The sequence below is a fragment of the Actinia tenebrosa genome, unplaced genomic scaffold (assembly GCF_029948245.1).
Source record: "Actinia tenebrosa isolate PJP-AT-01 unplaced genomic scaffold, QUT_ActTen_1.0 PGA_scaffold14__42_contigs__length_11649687, whole genome shotgun sequence".
NCBI classification, from domain to species: domain Eukaryota; kingdom Metazoa; phylum Cnidaria; class Anthozoa; order Actiniaria; family Actiniidae; genus Actinia; species Actinia tenebrosa.
The window spans coordinates 637,705-657,529 of record NW_028292574.1 but is presented as its reverse complement, the minus strand read 5'-3'; the positions used below and the strand labels follow the sequence as shown (position 1 = coordinate 657,529).

General features: G+C 35.8%; 1 protein-coding gene across 3 annotated transcripts in view; it reads right to left on the bottom strand.

The window, feature by feature from the left end:
- Positions 1 to 2,218: 2,218 nt before the first annotated feature.
- LOC116308332 (uncharacterized) overlaps positions 2,219 to 19,825 on the bottom strand; it is a 19,088-nt gene continuing 1,481 nt past the window's right edge. Inside the window, exons 2-3 of one of the 3 annotated variants that reach the window (XM_031718737.2) lie at positions 19,708 to 19,760; positions 2,219 to 2,772 (exon numbers count right to left, since the gene is read on the bottom strand). In XM_031718737.2, the coding sequence (XP_031574597.2) occupies positions 2,669 to 2,772; positions 19,708 to 19,760 (157 nt within the window). In that variant the 3' untranslated portion in view covers positions 2,219 to 2,668. Of the gene's footprint in view, positions 2,773 to 4,982; positions 5,300 to 19,707; positions 19,761 to 19,825 lie in introns of those variants that run through there. The other 2 variants (XM_031718729.2, XM_089029317.1) reach the window with 2 other exon arrangements.

Here is a 19,825-nt window from a genome sequence, read left to right as displayed (position 1 = left end):
GGCAGAGTTCCGGTTTCTTGAACCGCGTGGACTTGATGATCGATGTTTAACTTGATTAGATCTAATTGTTGGCATGTCTCGGCTGATAAAATTGGTTTGTGGTTTCCGTTGACAACCTGAAATTTGAAGCAATGTTTTTCGTTGACCTTAAGTGTCACTTCACCTAATGTTTCCATGACTGATCCATCAAACAATCGTAGTTTGACATTGCTTTGCTTGAGCGTCGGATTACCGTCTTGGTTGATGATTGCTACATCCTTGTGGCTGATTACGTTACAGGTCGATCCTGTGTCTAGTTGGCAGTCCAAATCCGTTTTATAACTGGAATTGGTGTTCATAAACTCAAGCTTTGCAAAAAACTGCTTGCCCTTCGTTTTCACCGAACCAACTTCTTCAATCTTCAACGTGAATTCGTCGGATGAGTATTCTCCTTCTTCTGATTCTCCTGATTCAGCTGTCATCGCTTTGACATTGCTTGACCTCGATCTACACACAGACGCGAAATGGTTTTGCCTCTTGCACGCTTTGCACTCACGGCCATAGGCGGGGCAGTCTTCTAACTTGTGTTTCTGAGAACCACCACAGCGGTAGCACTTGTAACTGCTCGTTCGTTGACTTGTAGTTCGTTTACTGTCCTCGCTTGGCGTTCTGTGGGAACGTCTGTTGTTGTACTTGTCACTTGGCTTGCTTGGAGATTTAGGCTTCCGTTCTCGTATTTCATTGATTTCTTCGTTATTTGTCTTATCCACTAGACTCATGGCTTTTAACTGACTGCTTGCTAATTCACTTGAGCGGCAAATGTTGAGGGCTTTGTTGAGATCTAGACTGTCCTCTTTTAAAAGACGTAGTTTTGTTGCGTGTTCTCGTATACCAAGAACGAGTCGATCCCTGATAAGCTCTTCCGTTAACGGACCAAACTGACATGATGAAGCGCATTTTCTAAGCCATCTAGGCGATTTACGTAGCCATCTACGGTTTCTTCTGGGCCTTGAGTACAGCTGTTGGACAGATATCGTTCGTACACCACGTTGCGCTTTGGTTTGAAGTAGGCTTCTAGCGCGTTTAAGCATGTGTTTACGTCGTTCTTTTCTTCGTCACTTAACTTGAGATTAAGGAATATTTGCAGACATTCCTTCCCCATTACAGAGCGAAACGTTGCTAGTCGTATCTTTGGGTCTTGCTGGTACAGTCCGGTTGCGACTTCGTAGTCCTCCCACTGTTGTTTAAAGAAGTCCCAATTGTTTACTTGATCTCCTTTGGTATTCATCGGCGTTGGTACCGGAAAATGCGACGTGAATATTGGTCCTCGTGGACCGCTGCTGGTCGAAGCTTCCTCCTTACTTGACATATTACTTCTTCAATGCCTCGGCAGTAGGAACTTGACGTTATTTTTCAGCTACTTTGGAAGCGTTATTTCCAATTTATTTCTGACACCATGTTTCAAGACGTGTTCGTGTTGGTGGGGAAATAGTTATGCCTCTTTAATCAAACAATCACTTCTCTAAGTATCCAATTACAACTGCGTAAGCTAATATTGTAACAACAAAGATGTTTTGTTGCATTTGTGTTAGAATATAGCTTTGTCAGGCTTTTTTTTTTTTTATAGGAAATATATGGGAAATAAGCAAATGAGGTCCTAAATCTCATTTTCGATTTAAATTTTTGCTTTGGGTTAACACTTTGATTCCACTTTCATCGGTCATTTCCACTTCCAAACAAGTAAAACTTTTTGAATAACAAGATTTTAGCCCTGTACAACAGCTTTTCTTCAAGAAAATAGTTTTTGGCGCTCACCGCTTGAATACGAAAAGAATTCTCTCTTAATGCATAGTCCCCGTGAGAGCGTAGAGTTTTAATCTTTTCCTAACGTTATCCAATGGTATATTATTTAGTTAGGCTAGGCAATAGACCAGTTTCGAATTCCAAATTACCGCTGTGTTTCTCGATTACAGACTCATTTGCACAGGGTTAGCCTCGAGTTTGTGCAGAATATTCACGTGTTACATTCAAGGTCCGTCGAGTTTCAAAATGTTTGTATTGTTGAAGTTGTGCATTCTTTACTTTACCGTTGGTATTTGTGATTATTTAAACACTGATACGAGGCTAACCCTATGCAAATGAGTCTGTAATCAAGGAACACAGCGGTAATTTGGAATTCGAAACTGGTCTATTGTGGGAGTGAGAAAGGATGTTGAGATAAAAGAAAACAAACCAAGACTGAGTGTTAGTGGTGTATTTATTTATCAACATTAAATGCATTTTCAGTTATTTGACAGCGAAAACTTACAAAGTGAGTCAGTTAAAGAATTACTGTGTATTTTTGGCCTTAAATCGCGTCATTTGACCTGCTTTTTATTCATAGCGGTGTTTTCCGGCAAACACTCCAATCCTTTAAGTTTTCTTGTGCCAATAGATAGAGATTGTTGTTTAACGCAATCATCGAGATCAATAAAAATGAATATCTATAACTTGAAGCCTGAACTGTTCACCTGCTTCAAGTGTGCTTTTGACTGAAAGCGCTTTATAACTTCTGAGTATTTATTTCAACGTTTTACATTAATTCGTATCTAAATAAATTTAAGCATTCGCAATGAAGTTGTAAGTAAAATAAATATTTCTTAATGTGGAAGTTTTCATATTTCGAAATCTTTCTTGATGTCTACTTTTTTTAATACGTAGTATTGTCGTCCATTCCTAGTCCATAGCTTGGCTTTCTTGCTCTGCTACAGTGTTGTCGTCTTCCATTATCACTCGCGATCGTTTGGCAGGACTCTGAAGAAAGGTGAAGGAAAGCACAACTTAGATGAAATGCAAACTGCTTGTTTTGTGAGTTTTGTTCAATACTATTGCTTCATGTCATGGTACTTTATCGATAATTTTTTGACAAATATATCTTTTTGACAATAGATATATAGTTTTTATATAAGAATAAATATAAACCAATAATTACATGTGTTATATATTGAATGGTTTGAAGGAGAGGATGCGAAATACTAGAGTAATCTCCACGTGTAGTTGAGCACCTATAAACACTAGTTACAAGTGCCGTTTTATTTGAATGGGTCATTTAGTCCTAGCTCCGGTAATATTATGACCGCAATTAGAAAATCTCAAAAGCGGATAGCCTTTTAGTTTATTCCGCATGCAGAAACGTGTTCACAGAATTGCTCTTATTAATCCAGTGGCAAACAATACAACGGCTAGTCCATTAGATGCACGGAAGGAAGTCAAAACCGATAATAAAAAAAAACATCCTTAAAGTATTGTCCATTAAAACCAGACAACCATCTGGAAAGGGAAGTACATACGTATTTTTTTCTTTTTTTCCTTATTGTAGTAATCAACTTTTGATATTTAAACTCAAGTATTTTGGTATTTTTGCGCAGTAATTTTCTTAACTGCCCACAAACACAAAAAACAGGTGTTTTATCTTTTCTCTTCTTTTCTTCCTCTTAATGTCAAATTTAAACTTAACTTCTACAGTCTATTCTGAGATCAATTTTCTATTCTACCTGTGGGAAGAACGTTTCTTTCGTAACAAAAGCAGCTTTTGACAGGTAATTTTTAGACTTGTTAAAAGCACTGTTTGTTCTCTTGTTTTTCCTTGAGAAAGTCTTTTCGTTCAAGAGCACACATTGTTTGATAAGCTGTTCTTAACTGATAAGTGATTTCCCTTTGTCCTGGGGAAGCGTGGTTGATCATGAGTTATGATTTGAGGCTACGAAAAGTCTTGACAGAATAATATATTCATCTTGTGTGCCAGACCGAAAAAATAATGAAATTTTAAAAAGATAATTTCCCTTGATCGAGAACTTAATAACTTTTAGCTTGGTTGTGAACCTGTCATACAGCCATACAAAGCTGATAATAATTAGATCCACATATAGTAATTTAAGATATATTCATATCTGATTCTTATTGGGTTTACATTGAAAATTAATTCTTTACTCTGACCGTCATTTAATTGCAGCAAAATAATCTAGAAAAGCATATTATACAGTTATGTGTTTTCTAGTAAGTTTTCTCGATGAACATTTGCTCTTGGGGCAACTCGTAAACATATGCATAAGTCTAAATACAAAAAAAGGTAATTCTTCATTCAACATTCGGAGTTTTTTTTTCGTTCCATAAAAACATCGTCAGTCATAAAAAAATTGAAGGCATTAAAGCGGTATCTTAATAAATCGGTCTAAGGGCTGTTTTCATTTTGATAAAAGAATGACTTTGATTAAACCCAGTTAAATGAAATTAAAATTGTCGGTCTTTGATATTTAAGATTTACGTATGATTTCTAGTTTTGACATTCTTTCTCAGTGGTGAATGTTTTCAAACAATTCGTCTTCATTATTTTTGTAATTTTTCATTTTCGAAGAGAACATTTTTGATGTATGGGCTCTTTTCGATGACGTCATTAATTAGGATGGCCTCCCCTCAGCTTCATTCAACGTCCCTTGATCATATAATCCTTTCATTCTCCTCAAACTTCAGCTGTCCCATCGAATTATTTCTGTCTCTCCCTTTTTTCCTATGAGAGCCGCCTAACCTTCCTTTCGCTCTTTCACTTAACTCCGTGAAACTTTAACATATCCATGGTAGAATTCAGTGATCTCCAAAAGCTAATTCTTGGAATGTAATATTCAGTCTTCTCGTCCTTAAAGTAACAGCTCCTCGTAAGCGCTATACGCCTGACTTTGAAGAACTTTGTCATAAATGGTTAAATTCTCTATGACTAGGTGCAATGAGGATTCAATTTTAAATTGCTAACTGACAGAAGCCGGCTTTTGAATTTGTGGGGTCTCGTTTGCGCAAAACTCTTTTGACAAATTCTAACATTCAAACAATAATAGCTAACTTTTTTTTTTCGGATGCTCATTTCAGATAGAAATCGTAAATCGTAACTCAAACAATAGACCGTTAATCCGGGCGACTAAACTAAACATTTTTTTCTCCTTTTTTTTTAGAAAAAAATCATTACCACCTACCCCTCGTTTAGATTGCCGTCGTCGTCTTCGTCTCGTACAAGAAAGTCCAAAACAAGGCGGTCTAAACGCTTCTCTTTTTTTAGCCAGAGCCAAGTTGTCAAAACTTTCAGTTCTATCAAAAAGACCTTCTTCATTTTCTTGTTCTTCTTGGGCTTTTGCCGATATGATTAGGTCTACAGTTATCAACACTAATAACGCTAACACCTTCAATTTTGGTAGCTGGATCATGGTAGAATAGAAATTAAACAGAGCAGCAAGAAATGTTGATAGTGATACCGCCAGACTCACACTAGGTTGAATGAACTGTTTGAAACCTTGAGCCTTTATATAAGACCTAAGTCCAGCCAAACAATTACGATTTCAATGACTTCCGCTCGTTTCTCGCACTCCCCCCGGTCCCACAAATATGACGAAATTAAATTCTAAGATAAAGTTACCGCCTGTCAAGTAATCTATGCGTCCTCGAAGTTCGATAGATTCTTATTACCCTCGCTTTGCCGGTTATCCAGTTTTAAATATTTATATCCCACTGAGTCTGTCAATTTTAGATAGCATTCCTGGGACGTCGTCAAAGATGTTCAAAACACTTGCAATTTTAATTTTACTCTTCTCAACATTCTCATGTCTGTCAGCAAACTAGTAATCACCAAGGGAAGAAAACGTTGGTCAAAAAAGGGAAAAAGTTTCACATTTTTCTTTTCTTTGTTTCTTTGCTTTTACAATAATATGACATTCGTTAAAAATACCAATTTATATATAGTTTACTTTGGTATATTATTTAGGGGTTCATCGCTTGTAATTTATGTCAAAACAACGTCAGATTAGCAGGTGATGAACTCATTTCTAGTCTTAATAAACTCTATTATTCTGTAGACTTTATTCGTTTTTTCAATTAATTACCCAAGCTTACTTCGTTTTTAGTTTAAACCGGTTAGCAAGGTCTTTACATTTAAAAACATGTTCACGAAAACTGAAAACTTTTCTCTTAAATCAAAAAAATAGTGCGTATTCACAAACTTTAGCCCAGAACAAGGGCGTTATACAACATTACATTATCAGTAGGGTTTTTTTTTTACGTTCAGTTAAGATATTAAGGTTTAAAATCTTATTTGCTAGAATACAAAGTAATATGATCATCTGTTTAAAAGCTCCTAGAAGACGCGGATTGAATTGTAAACAATGTCAGTCTAACTTGATTAAGTAAGGTTAAAAATAATACGAGCAAAGACCTTTTCCTCTCGTTGGTCTTGAAGGACATGAACGCTCATTTAACGTCAATATGGAGCGCTTAATTTGAGACTTTTAAGATATTTTTTTCTGTAGAGAACTGGTTATTCAAATTAAAAAATGTCTTTCATGAATCACTCAGCATCTCGAGTCAGTAATTTCCAGGGCTTTTTTAATTTCTGCAGTAAGTGTTTCTTAATAATGGTGTTCGCACACGATTATTTTCTTAACAAATATCGTGTCAGAACGGGAACAAACAGTTCTATCGAGATCTCGGTCTGGTTGGTTCGGCTGTCACCAAGTTCAACGTCGTCATTTTTTTTTTTTTTTTTTCATTTCTGTAAGTTTTCTTGAATATTTGAATTTGAGTCCTATCATGGGATGATGTTGCCGGCTTAGGTTTGAAGCAAAGCAATTTTGAACAAGTCTCATTTTATCGACCATGATTACAATTTAGCGGCCATGTTCACTACACTACAAATATTCATTCATACAATACATAATACAATTCATAATGTATGGCAGAGGAGGGGGGGGGGGGGGGGGGGGGCAGATGAAAATTTGAAATGTCCAGAATAATTCTTAACACCCCCCTTAAAGTCATGCAAAAAAATACGATCCCCCCTAAGCAAGGCTTGAAGCTCCTTCCAAAAATTGTGCATCCCTCCCTTTTTCCTATCAAAATTTTCCCGATCCCCCCTCAATTTCACCTGCCCCCCCCCTCCCCCCACCCTCCCCCCAACTGCCATACATTATGAACGCAGCCTTAGTTGAAGATTTAGTTCGTTTCATTTTCTTTTATTCTGAGAAATACTATTGAATTGACTACCATGATAAATACCCAAGCTTGAAAATAAACTTTTCAAGTTACAAGAAAATTAATTAATGGTCTTCCATGATCTTCCTTTAGTAAGTTTCAAACGATAAAGATATTTTACCGCGGGGGATATTTGTCTTTTAATCTTTTCTACTTATTTTAACTTTAGAATAATTGACTCTAAATAATCCATTTTTTCGCTTTTAGTACGAACAGTAGCGTAGCGGTAGGGGGGGGGGGGGGGGGGGGGGGGGGGGGGGAGAGGGGGGCACGGGGGACACGGGGGGGCCCCCAAAATTTTTGAAAAAAAATTTTTCGAAAAAAGAATAACGACAACATAAAAAAATATTAAGCCGAAACGAAAGAGGAAAATAAATTATTACAACCTAAGATTTAAGAATGGTTAATAAAATAAGGTTTGTTTCTTAAATTTTTGTTTGAGCGTTTATTTGTTTTATTTGGGAGGAGTATTTTTTTAATTTTTTTATTTGGGATCAATGCCCCCCCAGCTCCTAGGTCCTCGCTACGCCCCTGAGTACGAATAGATGCGGAGTATTCTTTAGAGGCAATTCGCCTCCTGTCAGATGTTACACTCGTTTTCATGCTTCAGTTTACAACGTACTGCGGCACGACTATTCGAGTAGATTCTGACTAACTACTGGACTGACTGAATGGTTATTGTATCGTAAGGCAATTTTGTATCATGACTATTCCTTTGTGTTTGCTTTATTTTTAACATCGCTATTTCTATTCAACATTTAAAAAAAGAACACCTAGAATTCCGTCATTTTGAAAAATAAGGCTATACTGAATACGACTTCTGTAAAATCGATCTCTGACCAAAATATGACGAAGTTTGTCTTCATACAGCAGGGGGAATCGTTTCGGAATTAAAAGGCGACTTCAATGAACCATTAAGTTTGAGTTCAACTAAATCGTTCCTAGACGGAGCACTAAACCTAAGCGTCTTACTTCTTTTTTAATCAAATTGAAACAAAGTTTTTTGTGTTGTTTTCATTTTAGACATTCTTTTCTGCTTGTCGGAAATTTTTATTCAAGACTTTTATTTGATAACACTGACCATGGTGGTGAACATACGATCTGCATCGGTGCGACGTACGAATATATGAAGAGAAAACTAGTACAAGTCAATGCGATGGCTGGCCCTTAGTCAGTGCACTATAATTATATTTCACCTAAAACATCGTATTTAACCTTTATTAAAACGTTTTTAGAATTGAAAATTACCCATAATGCACACAATGTATCCATGTATCGATATTCATCGTATCTACAGAATTTTTGCAAAGCGTATATAAGAACACCAACACTATATAACTTTATATATATATATATATATATATCGTATGGACATTATTCGTAGGAAAACGGTCTTTCCTGTTGGCGTTCTTCTTTCTTGACGGCAAGATGATTAAGCACCCATTGTGAGGCTTGGTTAGTTGTTCGTAATAAAACGGCTCACGTCCTTTGTTCGTCACGGTTGAGTCCAATTTTGGCAATTGATTGATGATTACCGCTATTTTTTAACTTCATGTGTACTTAAAACCTTATAATTAATCAAATATCGTGTCAACTAAGTAAACTTGAAGGGTTGTTTATTATATACTACACGTTTATCAACAAATAGTAAAAATAGAGATGATGGATGGACTGTTGAAAAAAACGTTTATTTGATGCCTATTTTAGCAAGTTATGTCCCCACGACAATTACTATGTCACCGCAAACTACTTCCGCGTACCATCAAGTCTAGTGTCCTCTACAAACCATCCGTAACAACAAAAGTACGCGGTCGCTCAGTTATCTGATGGTTTTTTTTTTTTTTTAATATTTTTCGCCTTGAGGGGAGGTAAGAATATGAGAAAATTTAAACAGTTAATTGCGAAGCGCCCAAAATTAGTACCGATTAAGTGACCAAGTGTGTTCAGTTTGCAGGTGGCTTTTAGTTCTTTAAATTTATCCAAATGGCTTTTAAAGGAATTTAAAATAAAGTAAAAGTAGCTTCCGGAGTATTGAATTCTATAATTTCATTTCTTTTTCTCTCGCTAAATCGCCTATTCCTGCGATATTTAAAAAAAAATTAATCTCTTAATCCATCTTGACGATTCCACTACAAAATATTTTCCTCTTATTTGGTAGGCTAAGCACTCACAAAAATCAGTTAATTCGGACATGAACATTCTGTTATCTAGAAAAGTCGATATCTTGTATTCCGCAGATGAAAGAAGAGTCTATAGAGAACTAGCTAGAGTTAGAAGAGTTCTAGTTCTACACCGGGATTTCATCATAAAAGCGAATTCATTGTACGCACGAGTCAATTATTGAATATTAGTATATATAGCCCATGAATGTGAATACAGTTAAAAGCATTCCAAAAATATAAACGATATTCAATGTCATGAAGATACGTCTTAAATGGGAAAACAGAAAGGGAGACGTCTTCAGCAAGTCATTTGGCTTCTACAGAGGCATATATGACAGTGCAAAGCTCAGTTTATGTCTTGTGAGCAGCTTAATTCTAAGATTGATTTCAAGTCGCACCGACTTCAAGAGCCATAAATTTGCCTTTGTCTTTACAGTGGTTCATTAATTCGTTTTGTTTTTTTATATTTTTCTGTTCTCTTCGATCGGTCGCTGATGGAGATAGTAGAGAGTTTTAGATTGCCTTTTTTTCTCCCCACAAACGGCAAACGTGACCACGTTTTCATCGTTTTCCTATATTTTAATTTACCTCTTGCAAACTTTCATATCACAAATGAATATTCTTTTGTTTTTCTACAGCACCGATTTTTTTGCGATTCCTTTTCACTTATTTAAGAGAATTTTTCACTGATCAACTGACGTTACACTTTTGCAGTGAACGTCAATCTAAAACTCTCTAGTTGTTAAACGATATCGGATCAGCTAATGTTTTTTTTACAGAATAATACATCGTTTAATGGTTATATTTCTATGACGTTTGTTAAGATACATTTCATTTAAGTCAAGATTTTGAATATATTTTTTCACTAGTATCTTAGACTAATCCAGTACCGCTCGAAAGGTGGATTTTCATTGCTCCCTAAGTACAGTACCGCTTTTGTAAAGTTAGGTTTAGTGCTATTGTTTGGATGACCAATCTATTGTTTTTTAATCCAATCATGTAACTCGTTCCGAGCGGTACGAGCTGGCTCGTATCTTAAACCTTCTTTACTCGTTTCATTTCAAGTTGCTACATGATAAACCTAGTAAGCTTAATGCCCCCATAGTTATTGGGGCAATAGGCCTCATAAATCGGTGTCTAGATAGAAATGTCAAACAACTACCAGGAAACATAGAAATCGCAACATTGAAAAAAAAAAATTTGCACTACTAGCCAACGCTTCGTGCGAGCCAAGCCGGTTGCGATCGTACGGATTGTGAGCTACGTTTGCGAGCTATTAGCATACGTCATGAATGCGAAAAATCGCGTACTTTTTAAAGGAGATGCCTGGAGTTCCTTCTTCTCTCTATGCATACTTTCTGTTATAGTTCTCCAAGCTCTTTGTAGCAGTACTTCTGATTTAGCTTTAAGGCTATAAAGTGATCGGCTGAATAATGAAAAGAACTTTTGGAAGGCTGTTACGACTTATTTTGATAGAAAGTTCATGCTAGCAAGTTCAGACTAGCGAATGGAGCAAATTTCTAGGGGAACCCTTTTTTAGCTACTGAATCGACTCTATGTTTTTTGGTTGTTTGTTTGATTGTTTTGATGTTGTTGTTGTTGTTGATGCTGTTGTTGTTTGTTGTTTGTTGTTTTTATTTTTAAATCTTGAATGGGATTTTTCTTTTTGTGAAAAATAAGCAGAGACAAATAAAAATAAAGAATCATGCAATGCAATCAGTCACAAAGTTGTACAAACATTTCCATAGTTTATCGACTTGATATAACTTTATTTACGGCTGTTTTTAATTTTTTATTTCTATAGTTTACTACTTGGGATTTTGACCTTCATTTAAGAGAGTCAACAATGTAAAAACAATGCTCATAACGGCTAGGATAGCGTTGAATGTATATTATCTCATTCATTTCTTAAAATAAGGATCCATTATTTAAAAGTCTTCCGTAAAAAATGTCATTATTCATTAATTATTATCAATATCATCATTATTAATTATTATTTATTGTAATGTTAAATTTTTCGGAACTTTCGGGTGGCTCGCATGAATCGATGGCTCGCTGGCTCACATGTTTACTTTCTCTAAGGAGTGGGTCAGGTGGGTACTTAGAGAGGCATGTTATAAGCAAAACAAAAGTGACATATATATAAAGTACATATATACATAAATCTGGATAGTGCTCGATGCATTAAGTTGCAGAGCGTAATCAATTGTAGTTAGATAGATTAAATACGAGACATCACCGCTCTAGCTGTTACTCCAAGTTTCACGCTTACGCGATCATCAGACAGGTTTCAAAGAAGAATATTATATTTAGGGGTTAGAGAATGATGTGAGTGTTTTGTTTACAAAATACACGCACCAGTTGACTGTAGAATCAACGAGAAATTTCCCAATACTGCACTAGGTGGAGCGATTGGTTAAAATCGATCACATGATTTGTTTAGTCTGGCCACAATCCATAATATACGTCTATGGTATGTAACAATTTATTAATTTGAGGATAAAAATACCTTAAATATGATCGGAAATCAATAAACTCAAGCACAAAAGGAATAATTGGAGTGTGTTGATTTTCAAGGTAAAACAATGAAATTTTGGGTCTTTTGAACCGTTTCGAATACTCCCATTTCGAGTTCGCCTTTACTCAGTCTTAGGCCCCGTCCACACTATGCCGGATAAATTTGAATCAGCAAATTTGTTTATCCGGTTAGGCCTTCCGTCCACACTGGTCCGGGCGAATCCGGAACAATTCGCCACCAAAAACGGAACTTTTCGAATACGGTCTCCAGAGTAAAACAATTTTTATCCGGCTAAAAAGATCCGGCTAAAGCGTAACAGTGTGGACGCAAAACAATTTACGTAAACGGAACTTTTTCTATTGTTTTCGGTTACGTTGTCATGGAACAGTTCTGCTCTAGTGATCGTCATCGAAAAATATATGCTTTTGGTTGGATTTTTTTAAATTTATCGACTTGAAGTTGTTTTTCTGATTCTAAATGAAATCTTACTTATGCTTAGATGTCATTTTGTTCAGTTCTTGTAACAAAAGAGTGGCTACATCTTTGTAAACGCTACGGTAATCGCTAAACTTTGATATCTAACTCACAAGAGATTTATCCTATTGCCTTTTTATGTAAAGTTCTCTTTATTTCGACTGTGTTTATGAATTTTTCGGGCGGTTATAGGCTTGATATGATCCCTAAACCAGACGAGGCACATACGGAAAGGTGTTTTTTGAAGATTTATGCGGCTAAGATCATATTAGCGTGGACGCAAAACATTTCATTCGTTTTCACACCAATTTATACTTATTTCAGTAAAGTTAGTCACCAAAAACCTAGAAAGCTGAGATCACTAAGGATCATGGAAAACAATTCATATCAAACAAGTAAAGCTTTTTTGATACAGACTGCAGCTTGAGGATGCTCAGGAGAGGTGAGACTATAACTGGTAAAATATGTGCAAGTCCATAAACTGTTATCAAGCGGTTGAAACATGTAAAATGTATCTACCCATAATCCTTGTCGGCCTCAGCCTTATAGCTTTTCACGTGACTAACTTTATTGAAATAAGTGTATCCGGATAAAAATTTATCCTACATAGCGTGGACGGGGCCTTAGCCTCAATTGTGTACAAATGTGTTTTCTTTCATTTAAAGGTCTATTGTATAGTAAGGAATATACGCACTACGAAACAATACGAGTTGATTGAAATGCCACGGGCTATGGTTAGATAGCTGAATATTATAACACATAACTGAGACTAAGACTGAGCAAAGAAAACTCGAAACTGGAGTATTCCGAAAACACAGCTTTGTCTTGGACGTAGTTGTGCCGTGTGTGTAGATAAGTAAAGGATGATTATTTTCTTTAAATGAAGTGCAAATAATTAATCCGTGAAACACTAATTACAAAATAGTACAAAATAGTGCTAATTAAACAATAGAAAACAATAGAATTTGCATGAAATTGTGCTATTTAATAGTACTAAAGTTTCACGGTTATATCGTTTGCACTCTACTAAATGAAACTTTTTGTAAATTTATTTACTTTCAGTTTTTGCTATGTATTTAACTAAGTTTGGGGGCTGTAGGGCTCAACAGTGTTTAGATATGAAATTAGTAAGGGCAACCATATAACGTTCTCAAAAGTGCATGTTAAAGGAGGATGCTGTAAGCTGTAAACCATCTTCAGGGACAAGCCCTACTGATCAGTACAATCCGGCAGTGTGGCTCATTCCTGAAGATTCCTTAATTAAACCGAAAACCATTATTTGAAGATAGATGTATTGTAATCTAGTAATTTTTTCTACTGCAAAAAGTAATTACAACAAAAATTCAGTTTGAAAATTCAGTTTGAAAAAAAGATTGACGTTTACTGAACAAGGCTCTCTGCATAAGCCGCCGACACTTACTAAAGGTGCACCCCTGAGATAGTCCGCTGACAAAATGGGCCTTTTTCACGCGGCAGCCATGTTGGTTGGAACAATAGATTCTACCACGCGTAGCCTCGCATACAAGAGCTTGAATATAAATTAATGCAGGTTAAACAAAGGTTTTTATTTTCATGAGAATAATTATGGCCGCAGTGTGATAAAGGCCCATAGTGTATGTTCAGCAGGGTTGAGAATGACTAAAGCACCTAGGGGAAATATTTTACTTTTTGCAATGGAAAATATTTTTGCATCGTCGTCTCCCAGCTCATACAACTAATAAATTAGTTGAAAAACTCTTGGCTTTCATCTTCATCGTCAAAAAACATTGCATTTCCATGGCTTAAATAAAACAAAACTCTTGGACAGAAAGAGCAACTTAAACTAAACATCTCAGCCTGATTTCTAGTTAAAAAAGTTTTAAATACAAAGATACAAGCGTTTGACTTTCCTTCAACATAAATTTCAGTATACACTTTTTTCAATTTGTCCCTTTTTATGAAGCTTAATAATTGTCAAACTGGAGTTAATAAATACGCATGTTGGAGTCAATGTGTACGAAGGCTCGACTATTCATGTAGCTGGAGACTACAGAAAGTATTTGATGAATAAATAAATAAAGGTAACCAAAAGAGAGCAGGACCAAAATAAGAAAGAAAAAAAAAAGGAGATGAATGAGCGGACCTTAAGCTTTTATGGGCGGGGTGCATGTTCACCCTGTGCTCCCCCCTAGTTACGGCCCTGGGCCGGGTTGTTCAAAGCTGGATTAGCGCTAATCCAGGATTAACTCTATAGGTCTTATTAAGAGTTAACCAAGGATTAGCATTAATCGGGCTTTGAACAACTGGGCCCTGGTGTCTACGACCATTACATATATATTTTAACCTAGCCTTATTCGATATCACCTCTTGTAAGGCCAAGTAAAAAAAATACATGTTTATCGTCTGGATTTCTAAAAGAAGAGCGCGGGCGGGCAGGATTTTTTAATGATTTAAACCCAAACAAAAGTCATGTTTTTACCGAATTTCTCCTCGTACCAAATTGAGGAAGACTGGGTTTGAAACGAAAGTAGCGCCTGTTACTTTTTTTCGTTTCGGTTTTTCATCGGCCCGGCGGGGACGATAAACATGTAATTTTTTTACTTGGCCTAACCAAGGTGGAAATTTCATATAACCTGAATTTTAGGTAGGGGTGGCCTGGAACCGAGGCTGTTGCTATGGCAACTTATCTCTATAGCTTCTTTTGAATTCGAAGAATAGCTAGAGAACTGTGATACTAGCATTTTAATTGAAATTGGGCTGAGATATAGCTTATCATAATCTTAGGCTGTTGAGTTATTAAGAATATGACGTCATCAAGAAAAATGGCCGCCATTTTTAAAACTGCAATATCTTTTGAAGGAAAAAAGATATCTGGAAAAAGAAAGCTGCAGATTACTTCTATATCAAATGTATTTCGATCCATGCAAAAAAAGAGCAATCAGAAATTTGATCGTAGTGGCACTTTAAATGTATGGGTAATGTTTATAGTGCAACCACATCAATTCTGAACTGATAACAATAATCATCAAGATAAAGTCAGGTTACCCTTTATCTACTAATTAACTTAAAAACGTATTATTTCAAACGAAATGAACGATCATCACACTACATATATTGCGAGGAGAAAGATATAGTTGTTATAGTGCTTTCATTATAACTGAACGGTGCACAGAAACAGCTGGTTTATTCGTTTTATTATATAGTTACAAAAGGAAAGATGGTCGCAGGATATAGCGGAAATTCGCGAGCGCGGATGGCGTCAGCACTGCACTCTATTCGCTAATAAAGCACAGTTTTCAATCAATCAGCGCGAGCGTAATATCCTAACTATATAATAAAAATAAATTAACAGATCCGTTGCATCACTACCAATATGTTCCTTGTTTCGACAAACCCCTTGAATTATTAATCATTACAACTTTTACTTTCAAAGCAGCATACATCAAAGGAAGTAGCTTCATTATAGAAACAATTTGTTTCTAATGGATAATATAAGGAATACATTCTGAGAACACAATTCATAGCCCTTACTAAATAGATCTGGTTGTTTTCTTCAAAATGTAATCATAGCTTGCAACTTTGCAATGATGCTACCCTGCGAGCAGAGGCTATTTTTCTCCCTCTCCGTAGGTCTGAGCGGCAGGCAATGATGTCAGATTCTAAATCTATCTCATTTATGTCCGGCAACGAAGCCTTTTTTTTCAAAGCATTTATTCCATTAATGCTCGTGCTCATTCCTCATGTCCACAAATATTTTAGTTTGTATAATTGGAAAAGGGGAAAAAATGGTAATTGAAGAAACGTCTAAAGTCTCGAATGTTAAGGGAAAGTCAGCCTGATGCTAACGTTTACATCTCCACCGACCAAACAGACCAGAGGAGGCATTGGGACTCCTAGTGACAGTCCCATCCGGTTTTCATTTCGCAGTGACAAAACATCAATGAAATTTGAAATAAATAACACGACATGAACATAGTGATATTAAAAACATCTTTACAATGATATTGTAATACAGTAGCCCCCCTTAATAAACTCGTGGATACACGAATCGTAGAAACGAGTTATTGCCAATCAGGGGTCTGAATATGCAAATGTGTCACTCACTCACCTACTTACTCACTAAGATGTTAGCAGATCGATATTCAAAAACGATTGCCAATTGTATTACATTGTCGGTTTACGAACATTGCACTTTTTTACTTTAAAATATCAGACTGATTTACATACACATACATATCAGACTGACAAGAAAAATCGTTTCGCTATTTTCGTTTAATCCCTTGCTTCTAAAGATCTCCAGTGCTCGTTGCGGAGAAAAATTCAGAAAATTAATTTTAATTTTCACAACTAAAATCGAAGAAATCGAAAACCGCGGGCAATTCGAAAAATTTTTTTTTTTTCCAATTATGCTGGAACTTTAATTCGATAAGTAGAGTGACGATCGCAGAACGCCGCCCACAAAAGAGATTCTTGTACTCCAATCTCTTGAAATGGGGGATACTATTTACAAGGGAAAGATTTGGTTCTAATTATAGCATATGTAACAAGGGATGTATTACTATCCCCCGAGGGAAATAGTTGGCGCATTACAGACTCCCTAAATATTCCAAATTATTACCTTTTTTCGTGATCAATAACACTAGGGGCTGCAGGTGCAGTAATATTAACTTCCTGTCTCTTAAGTCATATTATCATTCTTATAGCTGCAGGGTCCCCTACTTCGACTAGTTATTTAGATGTCATAATATGGCGGCTAGATAATACCTCATCATTGAAAACCCTGCCTCGGAAAATATCAAAATGAAATTCTGAAAGTCTAAGTAATCATTTCGATCAAGCATGTGACTTAGTATCTTAGTAGAGGACAATGTGAACTTTACAATATTTCTGTGTCTCATTCAGTTACTAACTTAAAATATTACCAAACCGGCTGTCTGCGGGAAATTTTTTAAAAAATTGACTATTAAAATAGTAAGATATCTTAGCAACATGAGAAAATATTGTAGCCAATTACATCATCAAAAAATAAAATAATGCTACGAATCAGCTAAAGGGGAGCAGATACTTAGTGGGAGCCGGTCGTTGATAAAAGTGGATAAAGGTATATCCCCTAATAAATTGAAACATTCACAATTATCAATAAATATTAGGAATAACAATAATTGATGTCTTTTTTTAAATAGAAATAATTGACAAATTCATATATAAGAAACTTTAGCATGTTTGGTATACGACACACTCTATTTCCCGTGTATTGCGAACATTTTTTGAATGCAATTAAAGAGCGATAATACTCGGTCTGTGAATTTTTGAAACAGTTTTTATTTGCTGATGTCAGCGAGAGGAAATTTTCTCCTTTTCCTTTATGCGGCTTACGTCAGTGGTTTGAGTTAGTGACTTTCAAGTTTGCTCGTTTGCAATAAACACGCTTGTTTTTCATGCACTCTTTCTCAGTATTTTTATTTTTTCTCAGTTTTTCAGGACTTTCATTCGTTAAATTCATTCGGCGGTAATACACAACTTGCAGCCCTATAATCGCCGTTCTGCGCATGCGTCAGTCAACATATGTATATTAGGCAAGCTGTTATCAAACCTCAATGTGTTTCATTAGAAAAAGATGACTTTACATGAAACGACAAGTAGAAATTGAATTGTCCAAAAACTGTGACATCTAAAGTCCAATAATAATAATAAAGTAAGCATCCCTAGTGTTAGATATCACTATTTGTCAGGGCTTTGCCAACATAATATCAATGGGGTATTTTTCTCTTCTCTTCTCTTCTCTTCTTTTCTTTTCAGTTTGGCAGGCGGGGTTGTAGTTTTTATTTGCTTATATAAATGCTTTCGTATAAAAACGGTTTTCGTTACAAGATTGTAAACAGCTGACGAAGCTATATGATAAAAATTAACCCAATTTGTAACCAGTCCACTCTATGGTCTCGACGTCTCGCTTTAGAAAAAAGGACTTTGTATATATGTAACATTATTTTATTATGGAGTGAATGTAACTGCGCGGGCTGTTGGACTCGCTATGGGTGGCGGGTGCTGTTCAGATGAGGTGAATGCCTATTCACGGTGTTCACCGCATTTGTCTGTGTTTTCTGCCCCTGGCGGGTCTAATAGCTTGCGCAGTTTGTGTATGTGAATGTGTGTGAGAATTATATATAAGATATTTAAAGTTATCTAAGTTAATTAGCTATTTTTACAGATTCATACTTATATTATATTATATTTATTTAATTTATTTTATGCACGACCCCACAAGCTTTTAGCTTTAAATTTTATCGTGTTTAAATAAAGGTATTCTATTCTATTCTATTCTATGGTCTTTTCTTATGATTTCGATGTAGGCTCTAATAGTTCCCTTGAATCCGAGTATGTGTCATTCATTTCCAGAACATCATTAACGCAACACAAGATGGTACCGAACGTTTTACCATGCGCTCTTATAACAATTGCTCTTATTCTCATTTTGTTATATAGAACGTAATTTACCCTCGGGCAGGCCTCGCACCTCTCCTAAAACTCATCATTTTTTCAAATTAGACCAATTTCGAAATAGTCAAAAAAAACCTGTATTCTTTGATCACAGACTCATTTTTATACGGGGTTTACCTTGTATCAGTGTCCAAATATTCACAAGTATTAATGGTAAAGTAAACAATGCACAGCTCCAAATATACAATCACTTTGCAATTCCACGGACCTTCACTAGAATTCATGAATAGTTCAAGGAGATAATTATATACAAAATCGAGGATAATCCTGTAAAATATAGAACTGAAGTAAAAAAATACTGAAATATTAAGTTTAACGTTTATTTTTTAGGTATTTTTTTTAAAACAAACAATGGGTACTCTTAGTGATGGAACCCCATATCAGTTAGCTGAAGTAATTAATAAGTAAATAATGGTAGTCGATCCTGCGTATTTCTTAGGACTTTGAATTACAAACAGGTGAGATCCTGAAACTATGGCCACGTACCAGGAATGGATGTTGTGTCACAAAACTGTTCAAGTATTTATAAACAAAACTGTTATAATGATCCATACGCATCTAGTGGAAGAAGAGCCACTCTGTAGCTACTCTGTGGAATCACTGAGGCCTCTTTATTAACTATTGAGAATTGAGAATTCTTCTTCGAAAATCGAAATAACCGTGAAAGGATCAACAGCCAATTAAGGAATCTTTTTATCAGTTCAAGGCAATACATTAAATTAATAGCAAGTAGTAACAGCGTAAGCAACTCGGTGGCTTAAATCCTTAAGGGTTTGATGATGTCCACCATTGGTCATTCACAAACAGTGTCTGTCTCACAAAGGTCTTGATGTAAGAGTCTTGCGATCTAGCATTCTATACTAGCTCTAAGTCTCTAGGCTTTGAGTAATAAATAGGTGTTTTGGCGTTTATGGTACGGCACAATTATTGAATAGACAATCCAGCTACATAGCTAATATAAGGTTTAATTGAAATAGGATTGTGAAATCAACAGGTTAATTAATACCAAGAAGAAGATTCACAAAGTCTTCACTGAGCAAGCATACGAACCTTTTGAAGAGCTATCTGTCTCAGGCGTTCCACCCATGTGAACGAGTCTTGGGCTGGAATTTCAAACAATGAAAAACAGACAGAAAAACTCTACTTTATTTTTTCACTAGCTACTCTA